Source organism: Aulonocara stuartgranti (genome assembly GCF_965226115.1).
Source record: "Aulonocara stuartgranti genome assembly, chromosome: 23".
Taxonomy (NCBI): domain Eukaryota; kingdom Metazoa; phylum Chordata; class Actinopteri; order Cichliformes; family Cichlidae; genus Aulonocara; species Aulonocara stuartgranti.
The window spans coordinates 34,441,239-34,468,251 of record NC_138958.1 but is presented as its reverse complement, the minus strand read 5'-3'; the positions used below and the strand labels follow the sequence as shown (position 1 = coordinate 34,468,251).

Below are 27,013 nucleotides of genomic sequence, written 5' to 3'. Positions count from 1 at the left end.
GCTGAAAACCATCCTGTGTGTTCATGTTTTACTTAAGTTGTGTGCGTTTTCTCAGCATGTGACACTGCTCACCTGTCAGCATAGGAAAAACTAGAACTGCTTTTACAGCAAAACCTCTTATTATAATGAGCACTGTAAACATTTTGCACTCTTAATAATCTAACCAGTTATTTTAGATAGGAAACCAGTAACGTGTCTTTTATTTGTCCACTCTTCTTGTGGGCTACGGTGGCTCAAAACAGTCAAAACAAGAAAGAAAGAAATGGCTCAGTCACTGCTGTCTAGGGCTGGGCCATATTATACCGTTCACGGTAATACCGGTATAATGTTAGGCAACGATAGGAAAATGAAATATCGCGATAGAATATGAGTAACACGCGCATGCGCAGTGCCTTTGTTTTCATACGCACATGGCCAATTGTTGAGTGAAACAGATGAACCAGAATTGGTTTGTAAAAATGGTGCAACTTCAGTGATGTGGAACTGGTTTGGTGTTTGTCCATCAGATACACGACAAAGCACATTTTTTTGCAGAACATGCAAGCGGCCGTCGTTATTGTCGTATTTGTCGGACTAAGATGCTCTTAAATCTGGGAGTAATCTGGGTCCTAAACTCCGTATGCTTCTGGTCAAACGAACACTGCAGCATCACTGAGAGTTAAAAACTTCTTTCATCTTTAATAAAACGATCAGCATTGCTGCTTTACCAGGTGTAACTATGAAGTTTAACTTCCAGGCATCCATGAAAACAAAATTTATTACATTTAACGGAGTTAGAAGTTAGCAGGAAACTAGCGGAAGTTAGCTCGTTAGTTTCGCTAGTTACCTAAGCATGATATTGCATGTTCTGACTGAGAGATTTCTGAAAAAATTCAAACATACAGCTCTGCTATCACTTCCAACATAAATGAAGACAGGAAACTAAACAGCAGTGACATTTGTAGGGTTACTGAAGTTGGGCTAGCTGGTATATAATGATGTGCTACGTGATCGCTAGCGACACAGCTATGTTAGCATAACATAAACAGTGAAGCTGGAGGACGAACACTAACACTTTTCCACTTATAAAAGTTAACGTTAAGGTTCCTGATAGTTAGAGACAAATGCAATCGCATGGCAGGATGCTGTAAACGGACCAAACTTCAGTCAGGAGAACAACTGAGATAATCCATCCACAATATGAGGTTAGTCATTAATATACTGCAACAACATGGGAATAGAGCAGCTGCCAGAGAATTCAACATTAATGAATCAATGGTACAGAAGTGGAGGAAGCAAGAAGAATGAGTTTAATAAAGTTTGATTTATCTGACTGCTTTGTTTCGCTTAATGTGCCTTATAATCCCGTGCACCTTATGGTCCGAAAAATGCGTACTGCACACTGCAGTTTAATGTTGCAAAGCACCTCTTTTTAACTTCAGTGGATATTATACATGGTTATGCTCAGGATATGTCAGCCCATTTCTACTGGAAATGTCTTTTGGTTAAACTTTCAGCAAGGAATTTGCATTTGCACTGTTACATTTTTATAAAGCTTTAATGTACATAAAAACCAGCTTCTTGTTTAAGTGAAAATAAATGGAAGGTTGTCTTTTTGCGCTAGTAATGTTGTGGAGTTGTATTTTGTCTCGCATCAATTATATCGTCAGTTATATCGTTATCGCAAATTTTCAAATATATATCGTGATAAGTATTTTTGGCCATATCGCCCTGCTCTACTGCTGTCTTTCATAAACTTTATGATCGCCCTTTTATTCCACATTCACAAACATTAAAAAGTATTCTCATCTTCTAAATGAAAAGCTGCGCTACATTAGTTCCTGCACTTACTTTTTATTTTCCTATTTTCTCCTCCGTCAGATCCTGGTCCATCTTGGTCTGCTGACCAAGGAGTCAGGCTTCAAGATTGCAGAAAATGCTTTCAGTGGGGGCCCACTGGGGGAGCTGGTCCAGTGGAGTGACCTCATAACCACATTGTACCTGCTGGGCCACAACATTCGCATCTCTGCTTCCCTCAATGAGCTCAAAGAGTAAGATTATTATTATTATTAAACTGTCTATTTAAGGTGGACTGATGTTAAGAACACTCGTGTGGAGGATGATCGTTCATAAATAATTGAGTAAAAGGCAGCTATATGGGTATAATTCTCTGTATAGTCAAACCAACACCTTTAACATTAGTATTAATCTTATTTACAAAGTGTAAACTTATTTAAAACTCCTGTAGTAGCTCACATTATGAACTGTCAGCAGTCTGACTAAACAAAGTTGTTTGTCTTTTTCTATTATAATGATGATGATGATGATGATGGTAAGACAAAATTTCCAAACCAAATCACAATCCTTAATCCTGAGTTTGACAGATTCCTTTCTCTGTTGTATACGTGCTTGGCTTTGATCAATGGCCTGCCTAGTAAAATTAAATGCAGTGGCTGCCTGCTGACTAGTTTGACATGTGGATCAATTTGCTGAATCAGAGTTGTTGTTTTTCTTTTTTCTACAGGATCATGCGAAAGGTTATGGGAAACAAATCCAGCTGCCCCACACAGGGCGATAAAGTGGTAGAGCTTATATACATCGACATCGTGGGTCTGACCCAGTTTAAGAAGACTCTGGGGCCTTCCTGGGTCCACTACCAGTAAGTATATTTGTATTTTACATTTGAAGGCCATTAAACTTCATTTTCTACATCACCTTGTGTTGACTGTCAGGTTTCTACATGAACGTAAACACTGTGGGATTTGGATCCAGGATTTACATCCATATGGCTCGTTCCATCCTTGGCTACAAAGGCCGAAGTGCTTTGCACCACCATGTCGCAAACATGCTTTTTAATCCAGTAAAGCTGGGCCTTTTAACCAACCTCAAGTGGACATTAGAGGAACTGCAGCAGTTTTGGGCACTTCCAAGTTAGAGGTTGCCTTTGGCGTACACCTAGGCAGATTGATAATCTTGGAGGTGCCAGAAGGAAGAAGATTATTTCCTTTTAAAATTTCTTGACTTGCTAAGCTCCAGAAGTTTAGAAGCTGCTAGCTTGCTAGCTTCCTAAGTAGTGTTTTCCAGTAATGCATTATAATTTGTAAAAAAAAAAAAAATCATTCCAGAGTATACATATGTGTTATATGTTGTGAATGGTAAGACTATTTCAAACACGACTAGAAATCTTGGAGAAAAACATGTATTACAGTAGAATATTTAGTGTACAAATTTAAAAGCTGCTAGCTTACTACCTTGCTAGCTTGTGTCCTTAAATAATATATTGTGATTTCTAAAAATCATTCATAAGTAGGGATGGGTATCGTTTAGGTTTTATCTGATACCGGTGCCAAACCGGTACTTTTGAAACGGTGCCGGTGCTTAAACAGTGCTCGAACCAGTGCTTAAAGAATGGAGAAGACAAACTTTGTCCAAAAACCTCTTATGTTTTTATTTTTAGCAGTCTCTTTTTTCTGCAAAATGATAACCAAGTTAGCCTTTTCTGTTGATACAACATGAAGGGAGTATCTGCCATCAAACAAGAAGACAGCCGCATGTAACTACAACAGTGTTTGCTAGTTCACCTTACATGCATTAATGTAATAACGTGGTTAGCCTACTCAACGTAAATTACACACGAACAACATTAAGCTACTCGCCCAGAAAAGAACGGCTGCTGCTGCCATCATCATCCGTCATCATTTCTGCTACACTGACAGGGCTAGGGGCCAGGACTCTCCTCTTCGGGTTCTTGGGGGATGTTGCTAACTCGGGTTCGATAACAGGCAACCCACCCACAGTAGATGTGCTCGGTGTGAGGTCTTGCAGCAAGCTATCAAATACGGTGCATTTCTCGGCTTTTAAAAAAACGCTATGCGTCAGCAGGTGTTTCTTCAGATTCGAGGAGTTACCTCCTTTGCACAGTATCACCTTAAAGCACTTGTTGCAGGCTGCTGAGTTTGCATCTTTTGCTGTGAAGTACAGCCAGACTTTTGACCACTTCGCCTTGGGCATTTTTAATCTGTAGATCTGCTCTAAAAGAACGTACATACCTGGGCCCGCTTACTATCCTTGGAAAGGTAAAATGATTGGCTAGAATCCAAAGTGTATGACTTCTCAAGAAAAAAAACACTGAAATAAAGCACCAGAATGTGCGCTGCTTTTCGGTCTGGTTACTACCGTTTATGTCAGAACCAGTGCAATTACGGCACCGAATATCGGTACCGATCCTTCATAAGTAGAGATGTCTGATGTATTACAGTTAAATATTTACTTTCAGAAGTTTAAAAGTTGCTAGCTTGCTAACTTATATTATGATTTCTAACAATCATCCCAAAGTAAGACATAAAACAGCATGCTTGTGTGTTGGCTCAGCGGGCTTAATATTAATGAGAAAATAAAATCGGTCACATTAAACAACTAGATTTCATGTCATTTACTTTGTTATAGCTATCAGTTAAATATCATGTATAGCTATCGAGGGCTCTCATATCATTTCTCTTTCCTCATGTAAAAATCTGGACACCACTGCTGCCAACTGTGGCTGCCAGCAGCTTCCCTCACGTAGGCACATGTCGCTGGGTCGAGGTTTGTCTGGCACTCGTTGTGACAAAGAGTCTATTTTCTGCTCATACATTGCCACAATTTCCCAAAAGGCCCAAGGAGCTGTTGTTCATGATGTTGTGACCAATTCTATTCTGTCTCCCCAACTGCTCCACTGAGGACTGTAGATTAGGCCTTCCCGGTTTGTTTTGAAAAGAGCCTCCTGTCAGCGCCGACTGACAGGAAAAAAGAAGGAACAATAACTCTGGGGCAGTAATAGCTCTGTCGGTTCCTCCTGCTTGTCACCAGGTTTTGTTTGTGTGAGACTGAACACTTTAACCTGCATCCGCTCACTTTATGCCCTGAGGAAATTGGCTTAGCCTCAGGTATAATTAAGGTCCAGATGATGTTATTGGTGTTAATTCTCCCACCATTATTGAACAGTTATGTCAAAGCGCTTTGTGTCACTGTATACTTCATATGCACTTTTGTGAAAGAAGACCTGGAGTGCAGGCTGAAAAGTTATTTTCCACTAAGTGTAACCTTAGAGTCTGGGAAATAATATCTCTTCCTTTTAAGGCCTGAGAATCCCACAATCCCGTTTATTTTCTTTATATTCATGCAGGGAGGTACCCGATGTACAGAAGAAGCCAGATTTGTTTTTTGTTTTTCATTTAAGACCCCAAATTCTTAAAAGCAATAAACTCTAATAATAACACATATTTTTTTTCTGTGATGGGACAAAGCAAACAAGTCTGTCCAAGCTGTTTGTGATTGCTGTTTTGTTATTCCTGCCATCAGTCTTTATGTTTCATACTACTCTGTAATGAAAATACTCCAAGTTGTTATTTTCTTGGTAAAAACTAGAACAGGTGTTTGCCTATCGTTCAATTTAATTTAATACTTTCATCGCCTTGCTTAATCAGACACGCTTCCAGGGATCTAGTGGTTAACACGTTCGCTCCAGGTCACTGGTTTAGTTCCAGCTAGAGACATGGTTCCTCACTGGGGTTGTGTCACGAAGGGAGTCCAGCTTAAATCTGTGACAAATTAGACATGCAGAGCCACCTGCTGTAGTGAGCCCTGTGGCGAGGGAGCAGCCTGTTTATTCAAGGTAGTAAGGTAAATACCTTTCAATAATAAAGAAAAAACCGCAGCGATCAGACTACCTGCTGTTAGCAAGCAGCTGGCAACAGTGCGAAGGAAAAACTCCCGTTTAACAGGAAGAAACAGCAGTCATCTGCCACAACTGTTTGGGGTTGAGGTGAAAGACATGGGACAAAAGACTCAAGTCTTGATACAAGTATTTCCTGTTTCTTCCTTTGTTCAATTTATTTTGCCGTTTCTATTGTTTTGACAACTTTTTTTTTGTAGGCAAGTTTGTTTTTTTTGTGACTCATGCTGTTGTTTACCTTCTCTACTGTGTCAGTGCAGAGGTATGACTTGCAAGTCCTTAAATAGAAACATGTAGGTAATAGATGTTGACATTTTTGGCGTGCCATCGTAGCATTGTTCACACACAGCCACTGTCAAGAATTTGTGGTATCTATGGAAACATCTAGTCTTTAAATCGAGACTTAACAGGTTTTTCACATTTACTTCAGTTAACATTTGAAATGTAGACCTTACTGAGTCAAACTAACTCAACTTTGTGTTGAGTGAGACAATAAAGGCTGAGTCTAACAAAATATACCTTACAAGAATTTACCAAGACTGGCTGCAGGTCATAATCTTATCTCAGGACTGGGTTGCTAATGTTATCCTAATCTGATAACACTGTGTAACATCGAGGGACACAATCATAGACTGGGCGACAGCGTTGCATTTTGGTTTTTCTATCCTGATATCATTTGTAATGTTGTGTGTACAGCTTCAACACAGGTAGCTAAATTAAACTAAAATCAAACTAGTTGTCTTTCTTCTTACTAGGTCAGTTTGTAGCTTGTTTAGCATGTCAGAAATGTTATAGCGATTACTTTATGGCCTAATATTTACTGGATACAGTGAACTAAAGGATGAACTGAGCCTATGTTATTATAAAGGAACATTAATGGTTCACAGCCAGTGGGACCCCAAAATAATAACAATTAGTTAAGAGTGTTACAATTTTCACGTTTTTATTAGACAAACCATTAACTCATATCTCTGTTTATCATTCAGCTCTTGTGTTTAGCTTCAGGCATGTGCAGACCTGTAACAGACCGTCAGATAGATCAGCTGAAGACCAAATGTTTCACTGACTGTGTTTGTTGGATGTGTTTGTGTCGCATCTGAGATAACCATGATATGAGAGGAAACTGACATTTACTATAGCGATCATCATAATTTATTTATTTGGCTGGTGTTTATGGGGAAATCGGACTCATACTGTAAAAAACAAAAACAATAATAGCCCAGCTTGAAATAAAGCAGCGAGTATCACCAAGTACATACTTCTTCAGCTAAACAGCCTCATCTCCTGCCACATTATGACGCCCACAACTCATGGGCCTCGCTACAGCCATATTTACACCGTTTTACAGCTCCAGCAGCACTACCCCATCTGTTAAGGGTATATCTACCAGGGACGGATGAGGGTTGTTTTCCTCTGGAGTGACTAGAGATAGCATGTGGGCATGTTGTTGTGCTGCTTTCATTTTAAAGTTTCCTCTTGGCGAATCTGTTTCCAACCTCCTCACTCTCCCAGGGTGTTTCACAGTTCACACAGCCAGCTGCACAGCGTCTGGGTGGGCGGAGAGGCAATCAGTGACTGAATCAAAGTCTGTGTGTGTGTGTGTGGTTGTGTGTCTTCCATATATGCACCTGGCTTCTTGTTATCATAGTTATTAATGCTGAGTTTTGTACCATGACCAAAAAGTGAAAGTCACTTAACTTTAGTTACCTCTGAGAAAATCCACCAGAACATAGCAGTCTAAAGAGGAAGGGGGGTTTAGTCAGTGGGGACAAGATTAGCAGCTTGATATTAATTTTTATGTTTTTCAATGATTTTTTTATGCCTAACTAATGAAAAATGAACCCAAATAATAGAGGTGGAAATACCCCACAATGCAATGTTACTATAATTTTTAACATTTTGCATTATTGTTAGTATTGCGGTAACTGCGGTAACACCAGTTTGTTGCCGGGCTAACACAGATACCACTTGCACTCACATTCACACCTATGGGCAATTTAGAAATACCAATTAACCTAACCCCAGTAACTCTGTGTCTTTGGACTGTGTGAGGAAGCTAGAGTACCCAAAGAGAACACACATGGACACGGGGAGAACCGTGCTGCCCTAATATAAAGTTAAGTTCTCAGTTAAGTTGTTTTTTTCCTGCAAAATTGTCTGGCATACCAACACTGTCACTAAATGTGACATAAGTGTTCCTATAAGACAGAGTCAGTCTGCTTTCAATCTGCCATTGAATTGCGTTTAGATGCAAAATGTTTCTGATAATATAACAATTAACTGTGATACATCATCAACAATCACATATCTGTTGCTGTCTGCATAGACAGAAATTCACATTTAACTCAGATTCACATGGCTATTACAATTACATCTGGACTGATAGTTACATGTTGGAATTATGTCTGCATTCATAAAAAAACGTCTCTGGAGCGATTGCAGAAAGGTTGTTTCCTTTCAGGCAACCTGTGAAATCGCAATTAAAAGTGGCGAAAGTGTGCAATGCTATCAAGCTCTGGGCAACCATGTAGTCACCACAAGTTACAATCAGTCATAGAATGTGAAAAAATTCAATACAGTCAGCATGTAGCCACCAGTTGTTGTTTTTTTAATGCTTTTGTTTTTGTTTGTTCATTTTTGTTGATACGAGGAAGCTGCTGTCCTATTTTTACTCGCGTGGTTGACCCGTTAGCTTTCTCTGAATTAGCAAGTAGCTTTGTCAAGCTGAGTGCGTCCAATATGTTTGTGTTTAGCTCTAAAAAAAATAAATAAATAAATGACATGGCATTTGCTGAAATGCCAACTCGGGCTTAAAAACCAATGAATAACATCACATTGGCCACATCCATCTTTTCTATACAGTCTGTATCATTGACTCGATTTAGCCTCTGGGACCAATGATCGCTGTTTTGGAAACTTCTGTGTAGCTACCCGATATTGAAATAATGTATACGTGATATCTAAACCAACACTTCTTCTTTCATGTACCAGGCATTGTTTATAATGAGAACACTGAAGCAAATACATTTAAAAGAAGGTAATAAAAGCAGTGAGCCCCCCTCTTTTGCTTTCCACACAGACTGTTTACTTGCATGCAGGTGTAGTCTGCTGAGTCGTGACTCACACTACAACTGGAAACCAGAAAGCTTCTAGGGCCAAAACTGTTTCTTTCCTACAGATTCTCCATATTTATATGCAGATATCTGTTTGTGGAGATTAACTCCGTGCTGTGCATTCACTAAAGGTCAGGAAGTGCTTTACAATTCCCTCCCCTGGTTTTTGGTCTAATTAATCCCACACTGTGACCTTTAAGTCAGCCATGATGTTCCCTCACAGCCACACCTTCAGAACAAACCTCAGTATCATAGTCTGAGGATTTATATTTGTGATTTCATTTTCTTACATGGATGATATGTGTCTCAAGCGCTGACATGACAAAGACTGTTTTTAGCTTTTTAAAGCTCCAAATTTAAATATAGTGTCATTCAAAAGCTAACACAAAAACTTCAGCATTTATTTCTTGAGCTAAACTTGTGTGTTTTTGTTTTGTTTTTCCACAGGTGCATGTTGCGGGTGCTGGATTCATTTGGGACTGAGCCAGAGTTCAACCACGCTCACTATGCCCAGTCCAAGGGCCACAAGACGCCCTGGGGGAAGTGGAACCTCAACCCGCAGCAGTTCAACACCATGTTTCGTAAGTCGGCAGATTTTAAGCACACCCGCTCTCTGCAAAGCCGACTGTTAACGGTCGCTGAGAGGACTAGAAAGCTGTAGCCATTTGATTGAATGCAGGATTTATAAAATAGTTAATGTAATGAAACCCATCATCTCTGAGCCAGCAGGATAATCATGTGCATCTAAGAATGTTAGTGTTTGAGAATAACACTGGTCTTCTTTACACTAAGACATGAAAGATTTCATCACCTCTCCAAGTGACCCACACTGCTGTTTAAATAAAGTCAAGCTGCCGTAGGAGGCCGCTTGCAACATAAATCAGTTTAACTGCTCAGCACTCCTGGCTGTCATCTGTGTCTACAGGTCAGTTAGATGTTGAAGTTTCTGTAAAAAGAAGAGGCATAAAACACGCTCTGAGCATCCAGGACAGTGCGAGTTAATGGAATCTCATCAAGCAGATTAGTAAGTAAGAGGTCAGGCACTCAGCTCTCCATTTTGCTGTGATTATGAATGTAGGACGTAGTGTGTGTGTGTGTGTGTGTGTGTGTGTGTGTGTGTGTGTGTGTGTGTGTGTGGGCGCATCGCTCCTGCTGTGGGATCACTGTGTAACTGGAATCAGCCGCATTTGTTGAGACGGATGAGCGGCGGCAGGAAAGGGAGCCAGCATCCCCGGAGTACTGACCTTTTCCCCATAGCTAAGAGAAAGTGAAATGTTACCCCTACAAATCCTCCGTTTGCGAGGTGAGGCCTGGAGCTATCCAGAATGCCACTGCACCTGAATAGCTCATTGTGCACTGAATAGGGTATGTCTTTCTCATAAAACACTGGAGCCTTTGCACAAAATCCAGTCGAGAGTCGCTGGGTTAGATGATATCGCTGGTGAAACAAGTGCACAGCAGTAGGGCTGAGTGTTAAAACCACAGAATTGCCTCACTTCTAGACATGAGAGACAAGAACAACAACCCCCCCCCCGCATTGTGCTGCGTTACACCGGCCTTCAGGCTGAAGTCTGCTGTTTGAAACTTTGAACATTTAATATTTTCACATTATGCACACATTGTTTTTGCATATGGAGCTGCTGTTGCTCATCACGTTGTTTTAGCTTTACAGTTAGTGGCGTCGTCAGCTTCACATCGTTTCAGTGAGTTTCTCAGCGTTCCTTTGGGTTATTATTTTTAGTTTATTTCTTTAAACCTTGAATTAAAATGAAGAAAGGTTCTAAAAAGTCTTATAGTTGCCCACATTTTCCTGTTGATATTAATTTCAGTTTTCCTGCATGAAAAGAAAGTAATGTAGGCTTAATACTAACTTGAAAGCCAAAACATTTGTGACCTTATTTTGACTTTTTCATTGTCTTAAAATGCTCTCTAAGAAGTACTGATTTTCACTGCTAAACATAATCTGTAACCATGGTGATTCAGATTAGCTCTTCAGAGTGTGAACACAGCTTCATAGCCCAACAGTCAGAACTCCTCTGAAATGGATTACTCGCATTTCTTGCTGTATCAAACTGTTTTTCCGTGTCACATATTGAAGGGAGATGTAACAGCGGAGTAATTGAGTTCGGCTCGATAATTTATGCTAGATTCGGATTGGTTCATTTATAAGGATAAATCATTGGCTAGGGGGGGATTGGGAGTGTGTGGCCTGTGGTCAATAAGACAAGACCAAATGAACTCATTAATCTATTTCAGAGTTGGGAAAGCAGAGAGAGTTTTCTAGTGTACAAATTGTATTCATATAGGCTGTGTATCCTAACACGAGTCATTAATAATCGGAAGATCTGAAGATTTGACGGAATAATTATGTAGATCCATGCAGCGCAAAAGAGTGACATTTGATTTGATTTCACTTTGTCAGGGAAAACTTGTGAAATTTGTCTCGCATCCCAGGATGTGCACCGTCTCACATAAATAACAAAAACACAACAGCTGCTGTGTTCAGCTAGCCAGGTAGCGGAGCAGCCTGTTATTAGGTGGGCGGGGCTTTGTCGCTCTATTAAAGAATAGAGAAAAAAGATGGAGGATGAAGCAATGAGATGAGCTGCGTTTGCTGTTTGGAAGTCTTTAGGTTTTAAAAAGACAGAGAGATGGGGAGGTTTTTTGTTTTTTCTGAAAGGCCTAACCAGCTCCTCCACAAGTAGCAACAGTGAGCCAAGTGAGGTGGTGATCCAGTGTTACGCAACGCCAACAGGTGTGTCCCCCCATGACGTATTCCCAGCTCTGCAGTGGAAAATGTAGCCAAAAGGAGTGTCATGTTTAAGTGCAGTGAGAGGAAAAAGTGGCAATACAACTTATCTGAATTCATGTTTGCAGGATTAGTGTCTTTCACGTGTAATTTATTCATGGATTCATCAGCTTAGAAATCCACATTTTTGTAAGTTACATAGGCCTGAAGTGACTGCAGATAGATTGAGTATAGCCAGGCTTTAGATCTCTTTTTTTCTGGGCTTAAATCACTTAACATTGCTGACGCTACTGGGGATTTTATTAATTGGTTAAACATTGCAAGGATAAGTAATTTGCATTGTTGAGCACATTTCTTGTTCTTGCTTAACAAAGCAAAAAGAAAGCCTTCAGATGCAGCGAGGCTCATCTATTCCTGTGTTGTGGTGATCCCTCAGATTTGCATTCACTATAATAGGTTCTTATCCACCGTATGTTCATGCCCAGTTTCCTTTGTGTTGCTCTGCTACCGAATGTTTAATCCTTCATGGAAATCATGATTAATACTGGTCAGAGGTCAAATGTAGCAGATGATAGCATTTATCTCTGAACCTCTGCCAACTACGTAATTGACCCTGATGTCTGCTTGGCCGGGAGAGCCCTGAGAGCTTTGATTGATAATGGCGCTGCCACACATGTTGTCTTAAGTATTTCTTTTAATCTATTGTTTGCTCTCTGACTTTCCCTCTCAGCACGCCTACTTTACATGGCATCAAAAGTACAAGAGCATCTGTTTACAACAATGAAACGAGAGCCCTCGGTCAAACCAGCGCACCTGCTTTTCCAGTCAGTCAGTATCAGAAGGGAGGATTATCCGGGGTTAGCTGATTGGCTCATTGGCTAACAACTTGTCAATCACAAGCCGTTAGCTGATGACGTGCAGTTTATCAGTCAAAGCCACTCCTTGCTCATTACATTCATTTTCAAAATACCAAGATGATGAGAGGAAAAACTCTCAGCTTCATAGCTGGACTCCTCTAATCAGCGGTTAGGCCATAGTGGCTGTGCAGTAAATGAATCAAATCGTCCTGTTTATGAGGGGAAGCACATCAGAAAAAAAACATTCAGTGACAAAAGCTGAACTTTTTGTGTCCCGTTACATCTGGTGTAAAACTAACCCAGGATTTCATAAATAGAACATCATACCAACATGGTGGTGGTAGTGTGATTGTCTGGGCCTGCTTAGCTGTTTTACCACCTGGACCACTTACAATGTGTCCGGCCTTCAGTTCACCGTCTGAAAATTTAAGAGCACTTGGGTTACGCAGGACGATGATGTGAAACACACCAGGCATCCACATCTGAATTGCCCAAAAAACACCAAAATGAAGGTTTTAAAGTGGACTAATCAAAGCCTGGACTTGGCACGACCTTTAACAGGCAATTCATGCTAAATTAAAACAATTCTGCAAATAAGATGTGAAAGACTCATCACCAGTTATCATAAAAACACTTGATTGCAGTTTTTGCTACCAAGGGTGGCACAACCAGTTATTAGGGTTAGGGGACAATTACTTTTCCACACAGGGCCAGGTAGATTTGGACAATTTTTTTCCCTAATTAATGAAAAAATCATTTAAAAACAGCATGATTGGAATTACTCAGGTTGTCTTTGTGTAAAATTACAATTTGTTTGGTAAAATAAAACAATAACAAACCAGGAAGAGGGCTAAATACTTTATCACACCACGTCGCTATGTCAAAATAGATTTGGATAGAACAGAATAGAATAGACCTTTATTGTCATTAGACATGTACAACGAAATTTGCATTACTTTGAAATGTTTGTCCCTGACAAGAAAATGTAATTCCTGACAAGTAGAATCCGTGTGCCTGTTTCTGTTTAGCAATGCTCGCAGTGAAGGGGACACTGAGGGTGTTATTTTGATGTAATTCAGCGCCTCACAGTGTGTTCTTACCCTGCTTCATTTGAAACCTTTACAGATGATCATTTAGATTGATTGTAGTGGATTTCTATAATATCAGTGGAGGAGAAGCTTCAGACAATATAGGAATGCTGCCGAGAAACGCAAATATGGCTATTTCGTTCTGTTCTGCCTATACTGTAAGTGGTTGGTAGTTAAAGAACACCTAACTAAGAAGCAGAGATTTACTTTGCAGACCTGCTGTATCAATTTATACTAATGGTTTCCTAATGTTATCCTTCCATTCAATCACACTAAATAGAATATGCTGAGAAAGAAAGGCTGTTAGGGACCCTTTCAGTTTTCCTCACTGAATTCAAAAAGATCCAAACTCTACTCGAGATTTAAAATCTCAAACTTGCAGATGTAGCTTGTTTATTTTCCCCCTTCAGGGCCATTCAGAGATGCTGTAAGACCCTGAAGTCTTTGATGTAGGTTTTTCAAAGCGTCTGAGATTTAAGCGCTGATGTTGCATTTTTGCAGTTCTGTCTGGCCAGCAGAATAAAAGTTTCTTGTTGGGCCAACACTAATCACATAATCCCTAGTTTATAATTTGGGATTACATTTGTCTGATATTTTTTGTGCAGGAGCCATTGTACGATGACGAATAGTCAGAATTTACTGAGATCTTACTGCTTCTTTAGGCAATAAATATCCCAGAAAGATATCTTTCTCCTCAGAGTCCTATATTGACTGCTAATCTAACAGAGTAAGTCTAGGCTTCCTTAGAAAGCAAATTTGCTCCCTCACCTCTGGCGCTCAGAGCAAGTGCTTCTCCGACAGCGCTGTCCTCCCAGGCTGTTTGTTAGCTAATAGCGAATGATGCTGTGGCAAGTTGAGTGACATTTTGAGTAGCGGCCCTTGTGGGACAAGAAGCATCTGTTACCAAGTGCATCAAGAAGGCTGAACACTAATTAATAGCCTGTCCTGTTTACACAGTTTGATGGAAGAGTGTTAGTTCAGTCTCCTCCAAGTTCTCAGGACACCTCCGCCTCTTTGGCATTAGAAAACCATCATAGTCTCTTGTTATCATCTGAGTGGGCATCTTTTTGGATCTGACTATGTAAAAATACATTATATTAAAATACGTATTTAAATATAATGTTAAATATGAGATTTGTCGTCAATCAGCTCTTGGAGTAATTATGAAGACTGACCTCTGCTCCAAGGTTTTCTCCAATCTAGCTTTTACCAAGCTTTGTTATCCTTTCTACACTAACAGCTGTCAATGACTTTAAATATATGTTTCTGCTTTCTCAAATCTTTTACTGTCACGACGGTAACAATGTTTGTAAAGTAGCTCCAAATACAGAGAAGATGTTCAGCAGCCAACAGGACACCAGATCACAGCCCGACTAAATATACTTTCAATTTAATTTAATTTATATTGTGCAAAATCACAACAACAGTCACTCAAGGCCCTTTGTATTGTAGGGTAAAGGCCCTACAATAGGACAAAGAAAACCTTGGGAATCAAGTCAATCCTCTATTAGCAAGCACTTGGTGACAGTGGGAAGGAAAAACTCCATTTTAACAATATGAGGCTCAAGGAGGTCTGCCACGACCAGTTGGGGATAAGGGGAGCGAGTGTATAAACAAACAGAGTGAAAAGACGTGAGTTAAGTGGCAAATCAGTTGAATTAAACACTCCAGGGACATGGATAGTAAGGCACATGTAAATTTAGTCAAAACATTACTGAGGGCAGGAAAAACACAAAGGAGGGAAGTATAAACAGAGAGAGTGAGCAGCTGACTTGCAAAAAAAAGTAGGAAGTAAAGTAAAAGAAGGATTGGAGGGACTATACAGGGTGGGCCATTTATATGGATACACCGTAATAACATGGGAATGGTTGGTGATATTAAAGTCCTGTTTGTGGCACATTAGTATATGTGAGGGGGCAAACTCCTCAAGATGGGTGGTGACCATTTAGAAGTCGGCCATCTTGGATACAACTTTTGTTTTTTCAATAGGAAGAGGGCCATGTGACACATCAAACTTATTGGTAATGTCACAAGAAAAACAATGGTGTGCTTGGTTTCAACGTAACGTTATTCTTTCATGAGTTATTTACACGTTTCTGATCACTTATAAAATGTGTTCAATGTGCTGCCCATTGTGTTGGATTGTCAATGCAACCTTCTTCTCCCACTCTTCACACACTGATAGCAACACCGCAGGAGAAATGCCCGCACAGGCATCCAGCATCCGTAGTTTCAGGTGCTGCACATCTCGTATCTTCACACCATAGACAATTGCCTTCAGATGAGCCCAAAGATAAAAGTCTAAGGGGGTCAGATCGGGAGACCTTGCGAGCCATTCAACTGGCCCACGACAACCAATCCACTTTCCAGGAAACTGTTCATCTAGGAATGCTCGGACCTGGCACCCATAATGTGGCGGTGCACCATCTTGCTGGAAAAACTCAGGGAACGTGCCAGCTTCAGTGCATAAAGAGGGAAACACATCATCATGTAGCAATTTCAAATATCCAGTGGCCTTGAGGTTTCCATTGATGAAGAATGGACCCACTATCGTTGTACCCCACATACCACACCAAACCATCACTTTTGTTGTTCCAACAGTCTTGGAGGGATCCATCCAATGTGGGTCAGTGTCAGACCAATAGCGGTGGTTTTGTTTGTTAACTTCACCATTCACATAAAAGTTTGCCTCATCACTGAACAAAATCTTCAGCGTGAACTGAGGGTCCTGTTCCAATTTTTGTTTTGCCCATTCTGCAAATTCTGTGCGCCGATCTGGATCATCCTCGTTGAGATGCTGCAGTAGCTGGAGTTTGTAAGGGTGCCATTTGTGAGTAGCTAATATCCGCCGAAGGGATGTTTGACTAATGCCACTCTCCAATGACATGCGGCGAGTGCTACGCTGTGGGCTCTTGCTGAATGAAGCTAGGACAGCCACTGATGTTTCTTCATTACTGACAGTTTCCTTGCGTCCGCATTTTGGCAAATCCAACACTGAACCAGTTTCACGAAACTTAGCAAGCAGTTTGCTAACTGTAGCATGGGAGATGGGTGGTCTCGTAGGGTGTCTTGCACTGAAATCTGCTGCAATGACCCGGTTACTGCGTTCACCAGATATCAACACAATTTCGATCCGCTCCTCACGTGTTAACCTCTTCGACATGTCAATGGCTGTGAACAAAGAGAAACTTGTAAATAACTCATGACAGAATAAAGTTACGTTGAAACCAAGCACACCATTGTTTTTCTTGTGACATTACCAATAAGTTTGATGTGTCACATGGCCCTCTTCTTATTGAAAAAACAAAAGTTGTATCCAAGATGGCCGACTTCTAAATGGCCACCATGGTCACCCCCCACCTTCAGGAGTTTGCCCCCTCACATATACTAATGTGCCACAAACAGGACTTTAATATCACCAACCATTCCCATGTTATTACGGTGTATCCATATAAATGGCCCACCCTGTATATGGGCTCAAAATGTGGTCATAAATATTTTGTACTTGTAAATCAGGATTTGTATGTGTAAAAAAGATTTGTGTGTGGACTGCAAGTTACTAATGCCAAATTTTGTACGAATTTTGACCCTATTTTTCTTCCTTTCATCTGATTGTTCAATGGTCATGTCAATCACAAATGTAACAATCCAATCAGAGAACAGATGGGTTTGGCTGTCGGAGGGGCGCTTTTTTTGAACTGCAGGTCTTTGAAGGGAATAAATGCCCTTTTACATGCCAACCCAGCGTTTTCCTTCATCACCACGAAGGAAAACAGTCTGTGGTCGTCCGAGGTTGGTGGTGTGTCACAGGTCTACGTGTTTAATACAGGGACTTCCACAGCCTTTTCAACAGCACTGCGGACCGCGGGGGAGGGGGGGGGGGTCTTCATTACAAAGCTTTCTTTGTTATGAATTAGCATACATGTTTTTATTGAACATTTGAAGAACTAGCAAAAAAAACCCAGAAACTCTTGTAGAGGACATAAAGTCAGAGATAGAAAAGACAAGCAGCAGGTGCATCTAGTACAGGTAGAGCTGCTGCAAAAACCCACAGAGCCCAGCAGCCAGCGCAACAAATTCTGGATCCTTTGCTTTTAGTTAGCATTAGCAGCACATCCTGCGTCCGATGTGAAAGGACTTTTATGCTGCCCACTGTGACTCACAGCCATGGTCCCGGGTCAGCCCTGACTTTGTGTTAAACTAATCCTAAAGTAATAATGGTATTTCTAACCACTGATATAACACAACGTTATCCTTTCAACAACTGCTGAAAGTTACGGGACCTAGCTTCTATCATTTACACAGAGATCCTCCAGCTTCAAACTGTCCACACAGTCCACACACAAATCTTTTTTACACACACACAAATTCTTTTTACACATACAAATCTTTTTTACACACACACAAATTCTTTTTACACATACAAATCTTTTTTACACACACACAAATTCTTTTTACACATACAAAACTGATTTAAAAGTACAAAATATTTATGACCACATTTTGAGCCCATAAATATAGGAGGACATTAAAAAGGAAGGGACTCAGGAAACATAAATGCAAAGGATTAAAGGATTACACCAATAAACAAGGAGCAGTACAATGACCGTAACACAGTAACGATGATCAAAAATATACATTTTATTCTCTGATTCTTTCCCTCCCACAGACGACAGTTAGCTGAGTAAAAGAGATTAAAGGGATAATCCACAGATAATGTTGACTGACTCACAAATGAACACACAAAAAGGTCACAACTGAAGTAACAGGATGTGAAATCCTGAATTTTAAGTCTTTGGGATGTGGCAGTTTCCATCTATTGTCAAATTTCCTTTAAATGTCACAGGGAAGGGCTCTAGTCTTAAAGAGATCGGTGCTTATCAGCAATTTTATGTTGACCTTACACTGTGTATTGTGGGAGTGGCGCTTGACTCCTTCCCACACTGACACCTCGTACAGACGTGGCAATATCTCCACAACAGCTACTCCCACGTTATTGCACTCTCCCACACTCCTCACACAAAGTGAATCACCTGTAATGTTGGGTCAAAGGTTCCTTTGTGTTTTCATGTTGGGAAGTGAAGAGCAATAGTTTTGACTGTAATAGACAGGAATTGAAATCGCATGATAGTGTTCTACCCTCGCCAAGCAGCACTTTGCCCAAAGAATAAGCTGCTTACTGTGCATCTCCCCAAAGTGAAGAGTTTGACGTGTAACGGGTGAGGCGCGTGTGATGACTGTCCCAAATGAAATATTTCAGCACAGTCATGGAAACTTTGAAATCTGTATTTGCTTTATGTTCAGGCAGACCGTAACAACTGCTGTCTCCTTGCGCCCTTTTCAAGTCATTGCAGAAAAGGATGTGACTGCATATTTTTGCCATCGTTCAGGAGTTGCGTGGACTGTTGCTTTACTCTGCATAGCCATTCCCTTTTCTTTTTTTTGTTTGCCTAAACGTATCAAGCGTGAGCCAATATGTGACCTGCCCGGTGAGATGGCAAAAGCAAACACTGTCTCTTTCTTAAGCGGGATGCTTACCAATCCACCCATCACCATGACAAAGAACACGTCAGTTTTACTTGTAGAACTGAGAAAAGTCATGCTTTCTGTATTCCTGCCATCACGTGTCAAAAGTCACAATATATTCCTTCATGTTACATAAAGTATTATTAATCCACAGTTTAATTGCAGCGCTTGAACTTGAGTTGTTTAAGTGCTGGCAGGTAGTTGAATTCCTCTCTCAATCTTTCCCTTATTTACTGCCCTGAAGCTCATTCCGTCTCCCCTGACTGACTGACCTCAGTTTGCCTTTGTAGTAATAAGCTTGCGGTAAGAACAAGCTCTGACCGCAGTGGCCTCCCGGAGCTCCAGCTCAAACCACAAATGCACAGCCAACCGCCTCCCCAACACAACCTCGCTCCGTTCGCTTCCAGAGGTGAAGGCACGGGCTGCTTTGTAGTGCTCCGTTATTTCGTTTTAAATGATGTTATTAGGCCATTTAATTCCTGACTGAGCCTTTCCTGTCCGCGCTCCAAACCCTTGTCTTCACACTTGTTTTACAAGGCAGATGCTAGTGAGGTAAAACGCTGCCAGCTTCAGGCGCCGCACTCAACGCTGAGTAGAAGTGGAATGAAAGGAACCAGGATGCAGTGTTCGCTGGTCTCTCTCCCGGCAGAGCTCACCTCTGATCAATTTAAGTGTGTTTTATTTTTAGAGAAATTAAAACATTTATCGTCCTCCTTGTTTGTTTGTTTGTTTGTTTGTTTGTTTTTCATATTCAAGCCCTGATGCAGTGACATCATCAGAGTCTTCTAAATAAAATTTATTGTTTAGTTATTGTTAGGTGCACGTGGTCTTTCAGTCAGTCAGTCTCAGGTTTTCAGGACAGTTAACAATGAAGTCTCATGGTTAATGTTGAACGATGCCACGTGGTGTGCTGACAAAGATAGATGTCACATGGCACCAAAAAAGCTTTACACGTAAATGCAAAGCTGACCTTTGTCAGGTACAAATGACACCAATTCTGTAGAATTGCTCACATATTCTTTCCCCCGTTCTGTCGCAGCTCACACCCCAGACAACAGTTTCCTGGGCTTTGTTGTGGAGCAGCACCTCAACGCCAGTGACATCAAGCACATCGATGACGTTAAGAGACAGAATCAGTCACTAGTCTATGGCAAGGTGGACAACTTCTGGAAGGTAACATCATCTTTAAATGCTCTTATATTAAACTTAAATTCATTTATATTGTTACTTATATGTGCCTTTATGTTTTTCTTTGCACATGTTTATGATCTACATTCACTGCTTGCAGTCACTGTGTCTATACACCTCCAGATTCCACCTTTTTAACAGTTACAAATGGGCACAAAGTTAGATATGTATGTCCTCCCTGTGAAGATGACAGGGACAGACTTCACTAAGCATGCCAGAGAAGCCCAATGCACCAAGGATAACCCATTGTCAGCCCTCTGAGAGCTCTGCAGTGAAACTCTTTGAACAACCTTGGGTGAAACTTTCACAGGAAACTTAATAGCAGTCTGGTTTAGGAGCTCAAATTCAGCTTATCACCTCCTTGGTGGAGGTTTTAATATATTCAAATGCATGCTCACTCTGCAGCACAGAGACCAAGGGATTACTGTATCCTAGACAAAAATGGCTTGGAGACTTTGGGGAGATTTGAACATTGTTTGGCTCGACATGGATGGCTGGATTAGTACCCAGGCCTTGATGAGCTTTCAGCTGACACCACGTATGCTTCTGAGTGGGTTGCTCCAGATCCAACTGACTCTATAGATGTCTGAACTCGATGGGATAATAATAGATGCTACAAAGAGAACTGTCCTCGTGTAGGAGGCAGTGTGATAAAGATGTGGAGGATTAAATAATAAGCCCAACCTAACCAATTAATGATCTTACTCTGGAAATAATACTGTTCTTGTGGATTGTTCCACTTGCTTTTATCTAACTTTACTTGCTGCCTTTAAGCTCATTTAAAATATGCGTACTGTTTTTTGTTTTTTTTATTCATACCTTTACTGTGTCTCGGAAAATCTGAGAGAACAGTTCTCAGCAGCTCTTACTGCGTCGGCAGACTTCAGCTTTGGAATAAAACAGAGCGCAGACAGCCTTCACTTGACAGAGAGTGACCCTGTCTGCAAGCATACACTTTGCACTGTGTAGAGGATATTGATGGAAAGGATTTTGTTCCTAAGAACAGCAACACGATGTGTCGTTATGCACCACAATGAAAACTGTGATTATTAATTTGAAGTTAATATTTGTGGTGAAATATTAAATCAGCTAAATTAATACTTCTTAGCTACCTAACTCATGGACAAGCTGCTGTCTAGTCCCTAAATTAACTTGCAATAATCAACTAAGTGTTGCATTAGTTAAATATTACTTTAGCTGCTCTAGCAAAGGCAGCATAATATCCCCCAAAGTTATCATCACAAATAGATTACGCACAAAATATAACACCGCAATCCAAATAAAGTACAGTAATCGGTAACTGACAGTCCTCGTTTTCCACACAGTGGTGCTCTAGCAGAGCACGCTGGCCTATTCTTGCTACACAGTCAACTGGTTAGTAATGACATGTTCACGCTGTCATGTTTTCATACGAAGAAACTTGTGTTTGTTTGAATTCGTGCTACATCCGGTGGTAGAATGTGACGTTGTTAGCATGCTCATTTCTGTTAAATGCATCTAGCTAACAATTTTAGCCGTTTGTATTGATGTAATTACCTGTTTGCACTTACAGTTTTAATTACACTTTGAGCTTCATCTTAGCACTGACGTTATCTATCTATCTAGTTATTGTTATCATTATTATTATTATTCCCTGCTGGCTTGCTGAGGGTGTTAGTAGCTGACTGGCTTATTATTATGCCAACCACTGAGGTGATTCATCCTCAGAGAGGATAGTGAGAAGAAGTTCAAAAAAAAGAGCCCTCCTAATGTAAAACATATTCAACACTTACACTTCCAAGCCACTTTATAAGTCTGTAAATCCCGAGGCGTTACAGTTTTTAATCCAGAGGTGTACTGCTGCGGTTGATGGCTTCTTCTGGTGAGTCACTACACACACAGTATTGTGCCATTCAGTCCGGCTTTAAAAGGGCAGACGGGGAAGCCCATCAGCTCCCAGCAAGGGGCATTAGCTGCTAATCAGACTCCCGAGCGTGTTCATTACCTCCTGCTTTTAATTAAAGGGCCGTTTTAGGGCTGACTGATAACGAGTTGACTGGCTTACTGCGTTTCCCTTCCTTGTTCGCTTAAACCGTGCGGTGCTGCCATCTCCTTCTATGTACTCGAGAGGTTTCATTTCAAAATGACGTATCGTCTTTTTAAAGTAGAAAGTGAGACCTGCTGTAAGAAGAGGCATAATGATTTCTGGCGTTAAATTACAATTCCCAATAAGAGCTGTCTACTTTTTGTTATCATTACGATTCCTTTCTTCAGTGTTTCTCATTATTATTATTACCTGTTATGTATGATTTATGAGTTTGAGTCAAATTAAAGGTAAATTCAACCTGTGAAAAACACGATTTTATTTAACTAACAGTGAAATAATTCAGACTGCAACTAAAGGAAAGGGTTTGATGATAAACTGTATATAAAAGATGTACTTCTTGCACTCACTATTTTCTACTTTTTAATTGTTTTTTTTATTAAAAAATTATTTTGTTGCAGAATTAATTTGTAGTATAAAACAACCCATCATAATATACTGTTATAGATTACGTTGGCCCACTAAATCACTGGTGGAAAATGTTGCCATAGAAGCATAAGGAGTATAATGATGCTGTTAATGGAGACGGGAAGAGGAAGTGGTGAAATTCTGCTTCTGTTCTCGCATCCCCTTTAACCCATGTCCACACTAGTTCAGAGCTCACACTGCTTTAAAAAGAAAAGCTTCTTATGCGTCATCTGAACAGCAGCGCTTTGTACATTCACGTTTATTTTATTTATTTGTTGCTCTCAGTGAGCGTAAAGCTGATCTCTAGACAAGTCTTATCAAATGTTTTTGTTTTATTGAGCCAAAACAGCAAAGGAGCGTGAAGAAAGTGGACACTGAGGATGAAAATGTGTGGCCCAAACAGGAGCCAGCCTCCTGCACAGGCAGGTTTAATGTGGGGTTTTGGTGGGTAATAGACTTTATGTAAAACAGAGCTGTTTGAAAGTATGGTCACTTTCATCCCACAGGTGTGTGATGGGAAGCAGTGTGTGGAGTAGATCGATCACAGGGACGCACGCTCTCTCTTATATAACGTTTGTGTAGATTATTTGAATGTTATACGTACTTTTGTTTTTCTTTTGTCTTTTTTTTTTTACATAATTTGAGCTATTTTCCAAAAAATCTTGCAAGATACACGTTATTAAACCTTTCACGTGGGCAAGAGCGATACCCATGTGCCATATTTGTACCTCCAAACGGGAATCTGGTGGGAACACGGGGTACAGAACAAAAAATGCAGTCTTTCTGAAACCCCGCAGAGATTTAATTAGAAAAAAACACACATGCTGGGAGCTTACAGAGGGGGAGGTGTTCCATGTTCATTACATCCTTCTCCAGAGAGGATGTATACTCAGAGCCTGAACACTGGTGTCAGAAGCGATTCCCTGTGTCATGAAAAATTCATGCGTGATAAGGTCTGTCTGGCTGAAATGTTGCAAATAGAAATAACTGTGAGCTCATTAAGTGCAGACAGTGACCGAGACGGTTACAGCAAAGGTCCCTTAAAAGAAATCAAACATCATATCTCCTCATTTTCTATCTTATGTGTTCTGTTGGACATGTTGGATGTTTATATTAAGCATGGCCAACACGTTAAATAAGGTCAGTTTATATACGCATATACTCCTCTAAATGCTCCATTTCACACTGTATTTTTCTACTCTTGGCTCTACGTGACATTAGTAATATCAAATACAGAAGCCCCATTCACCCACTGTTCAAACCAACTCTTTACATGTTAGAAGAAATTTGTCTCAAAGAGAGGAAAGTGAGCAAAAACGAAAAAGGTGGAGATGAACTGGAAGGGTGGCACCAAGGCATATACATATACAATTATGCTCCTATTAGCTGTTTGCCAGACGACACCCTGGGCAACAGAAATATGAAGTCTTGTGTAAAACTAAAACATGTCACAGGTTATTTGGGAGCAGTTTAGAGTCGGGGGAGCTGTGAGTGCTGCACCTAGTGTTGACCAGGATTATGAAAACTGCGGTGGAAATGAGTAGATCTCTTTAATAAAAATCTTACTCTAGGGATCGTAGCTGATCGTATGTCTGTTAATCAACATGCATGAAACGTACTAGGTACCAGGATTATCAGCATCTGTATAGCTTTATGGATTTGTTTTATAACACTTAAATGTGTTGTTTTAACACATGAGCGAACTAAACAAGTTCTTTTATATTGCATTGAGTCCTTGGCTCTGTAACAGTGATGAGTAGCAAGCCTCTACTCATTAATAGTAAACTGGCTGTTTTTCATTTGGCTGTGTGTGACCTCTGAAAAGCACACGGTAGCAGGTGGCTCATCTGACCTCGAGGTCGAGCACGGCTGGACGTGAAACGGCGAGGGAGGTCCTGGTTTTTGAGACCTGAAATAAGATGGCTAGACTTCCTTTGAGAGAGCTGTTTCTATAGCAACCCATAGCTGGAGGAGTAGAAATGCAGACCCAAGCAGCTGAGAGTGACCAAATGCCCCCCCCCCCCCCTTAATCTTTTCCCATTCATTCACATACACACACACATTATACAATCGAGCTGTGTGTCGGTGGCTCCTGGCAGGTCAATGTTAAGAATGTAATGGCAATACAGTTTCACCAAGGGGCAATGAACAGGCAGTGATGATACCATTAATGTTCAGTAACTCAATATTAATTGTAACTGTAATAATAAAAGTAAAAATGATACATTTAGAAGATTTATAATATATTAAAGAGGAAGGATTCTTCTCTAACGCGTCTAGGTTTAATTAAAAACATCAATGAGTGATTATTGCTTTTACCTTGACTTACAGCAGCAGCGTGCTACATTAGTCGGTTTTCCTATTTCACAGCATTCAGCGTGTACGAGAGCATTTGATGAGACAGAAGGGAACATGGAGAAAGGTGAGAATGAGTGGGCTGTACAGGGAGGAGAGCTGCAGGCCCTTGGCGGCATATCAGAGGACATGGTGAAGAAAGACGAATCGCACCGCGCTGACAGGGAGAGAGACACAAACGCACACACGGAGCTCACACAAGCAGCACAGTCAGAGCACTCTAACCCTTGTAGGCTCATAAGCAGACAGCATTGTGATTCCCCTTGTATGATAATCCAGTTGAGTCGAACATTAAAGCTCAATATGAAGTTTGAGGGAAGAGATGGGCTGGGTTGGAAACATTTTTTATTGCGGTTATTAAATTGACTTCTCCTGTCACAGATGTTTTATTAAATTAGGCTCAAGACATTTCCAGAAGGTGGGAGCTGTTATTGCTTTTCTTTGTTGATCTGCAGTGTTAAATATTCAGTTTGCCATTTGTAGTATTTTGCAACTGGAAAAGCAGGACATCCTGAAAAGAAACAATACTTAGCAGCGAAATTCATGCATTTGGTGCTGAAATGTACGAAAAATTCATAAAATTTTGGTACACATGATGAAATACTTTAACTAAGCCTGGGTCTGTATTTCGAAAAAACAAAAACTTAGAAATTACTCAGTTTTCTGATAAACGTTTTTTATACTTTTTATACAGTATATATAATTATATCTTAAATACAGATATAACAGATATAATAGACAACACTGTTAGTATTCAAATACAAGTATATGATACAGTTCATGCATGAATTAACTTTAGTACCACTGCAATGAATGAAGGCTAGACTACAATTTTATTTATTTTTTTATGAACACATTTTTCCACCTCCGGCCTTCAGGCCCCATGTGTGATACTTATCTACTTATATATTGCAAAGTAAAGACCCTACAATAATATAGAGAAAACCCCAACAATCAGATGACCCTCTACATTAGGCGACAGCGAGAAGGAAAGACGTCCTTTTAACAGGTAGAACCTCCTACAGGACGAGGGATATGGGACAAGGAAGAATACCCATTTCGGTTCAAAGTAAAAATTTAACCTGACCATCAGCTGGACGTCCTCTGTTGGTAGTGTAGCAAAGAGGCTAATAAAACCAATAAAAACCATGGGTGTGTACCTACAACGCTAGCAGAACTAACACACACACACTGTGCATACAGTCTTATATTTGAGGAGCACACAGACAATTAGAACGCAGTCTTTAGTAATTCTGAAATTGTGAAACAGTGGCAATTGATAATTCAACCAGTGAGAAGAGTTGAACTGTCATCTCTGTGATTTAAAGAGACAAGTGAAGCTGGCAGGGTCATTTGTCATTGTATGTCCTGGTTTTAAAAAAGTAAAGAGGAAACACGCATTGAATATTGACACGCTCTGCTTCCACAAACATTTACAGGAGAGGTGTTTAATTTAGACAGCACAAGGACAGAGCAGGAGAACACACAGAAACCATAAATAAATCAGTAAATTGTAGTAGCTCCATTTGGTTAACAAGGAGAAATGTATTACCCAGCACCATATCCATTCTGAATGTGAGTACCTTTCTTAGCCAGGAATTAGCTTAAACTCCTCCCAGTAGCACCTATTTTGTTCCCTGCACATTTTTGTCCTTTAAATGTGTGGAAAAATGGTATTCCCCTGTGCCTTGAGCTACCATATACAAGCCTTTAATAGCACCCATTGAAGCGTGTGACAGATACAGGTGTTTCTATCACAGCAAGGATATTATAGCTGCGGTTTCTCTGTTTCTGTTTGCTTTTTATATGATTATGATTATTAGTCCTCCTCTACAGGACTTGAAATTCAACTCTTTGTCACACACCAGTCCAGGCTGAAACACTTGGATGATTAACGCAGAGCCTATACACACAGCTGGGGTGGCAGTCATGTAGCACCTCCTCTACTGTCTCA

At 40.4% G+C, this 27,013-nt stretch overlaps 1 protein-coding gene across 2 annotated transcripts in view; it reads left to right on the top strand.

Annotated features, from left to right (window-relative positions):
- Positions 1-27,013, top strand: part of mgat5 (alpha-1,6-mannosylglycoprotein 6-beta-N-acetylglucosaminyltransferase) — a 102,779-nt gene that overhangs the window by 57,786 nt on the left and 17,980 nt on the right. For both annotated transcript variants that reach the window (XM_082525061.1, XM_082525060.1), the window contains exons 8-11: positions 1,861-2,030; positions 2,504-2,638; positions 9,253-9,386; positions 20,065-20,198. In XM_082525061.1, the coding sequence (XP_082381187.1) occupies positions 1,861-2,030; positions 2,504-2,638; positions 9,253-9,386; positions 20,065-20,198 (573 nt within the window). The remainder of the gene's footprint in view (positions 1-1,860; positions 2,031-2,503; positions 2,639-9,252; positions 9,387-20,064; positions 20,199-27,013) is intronic.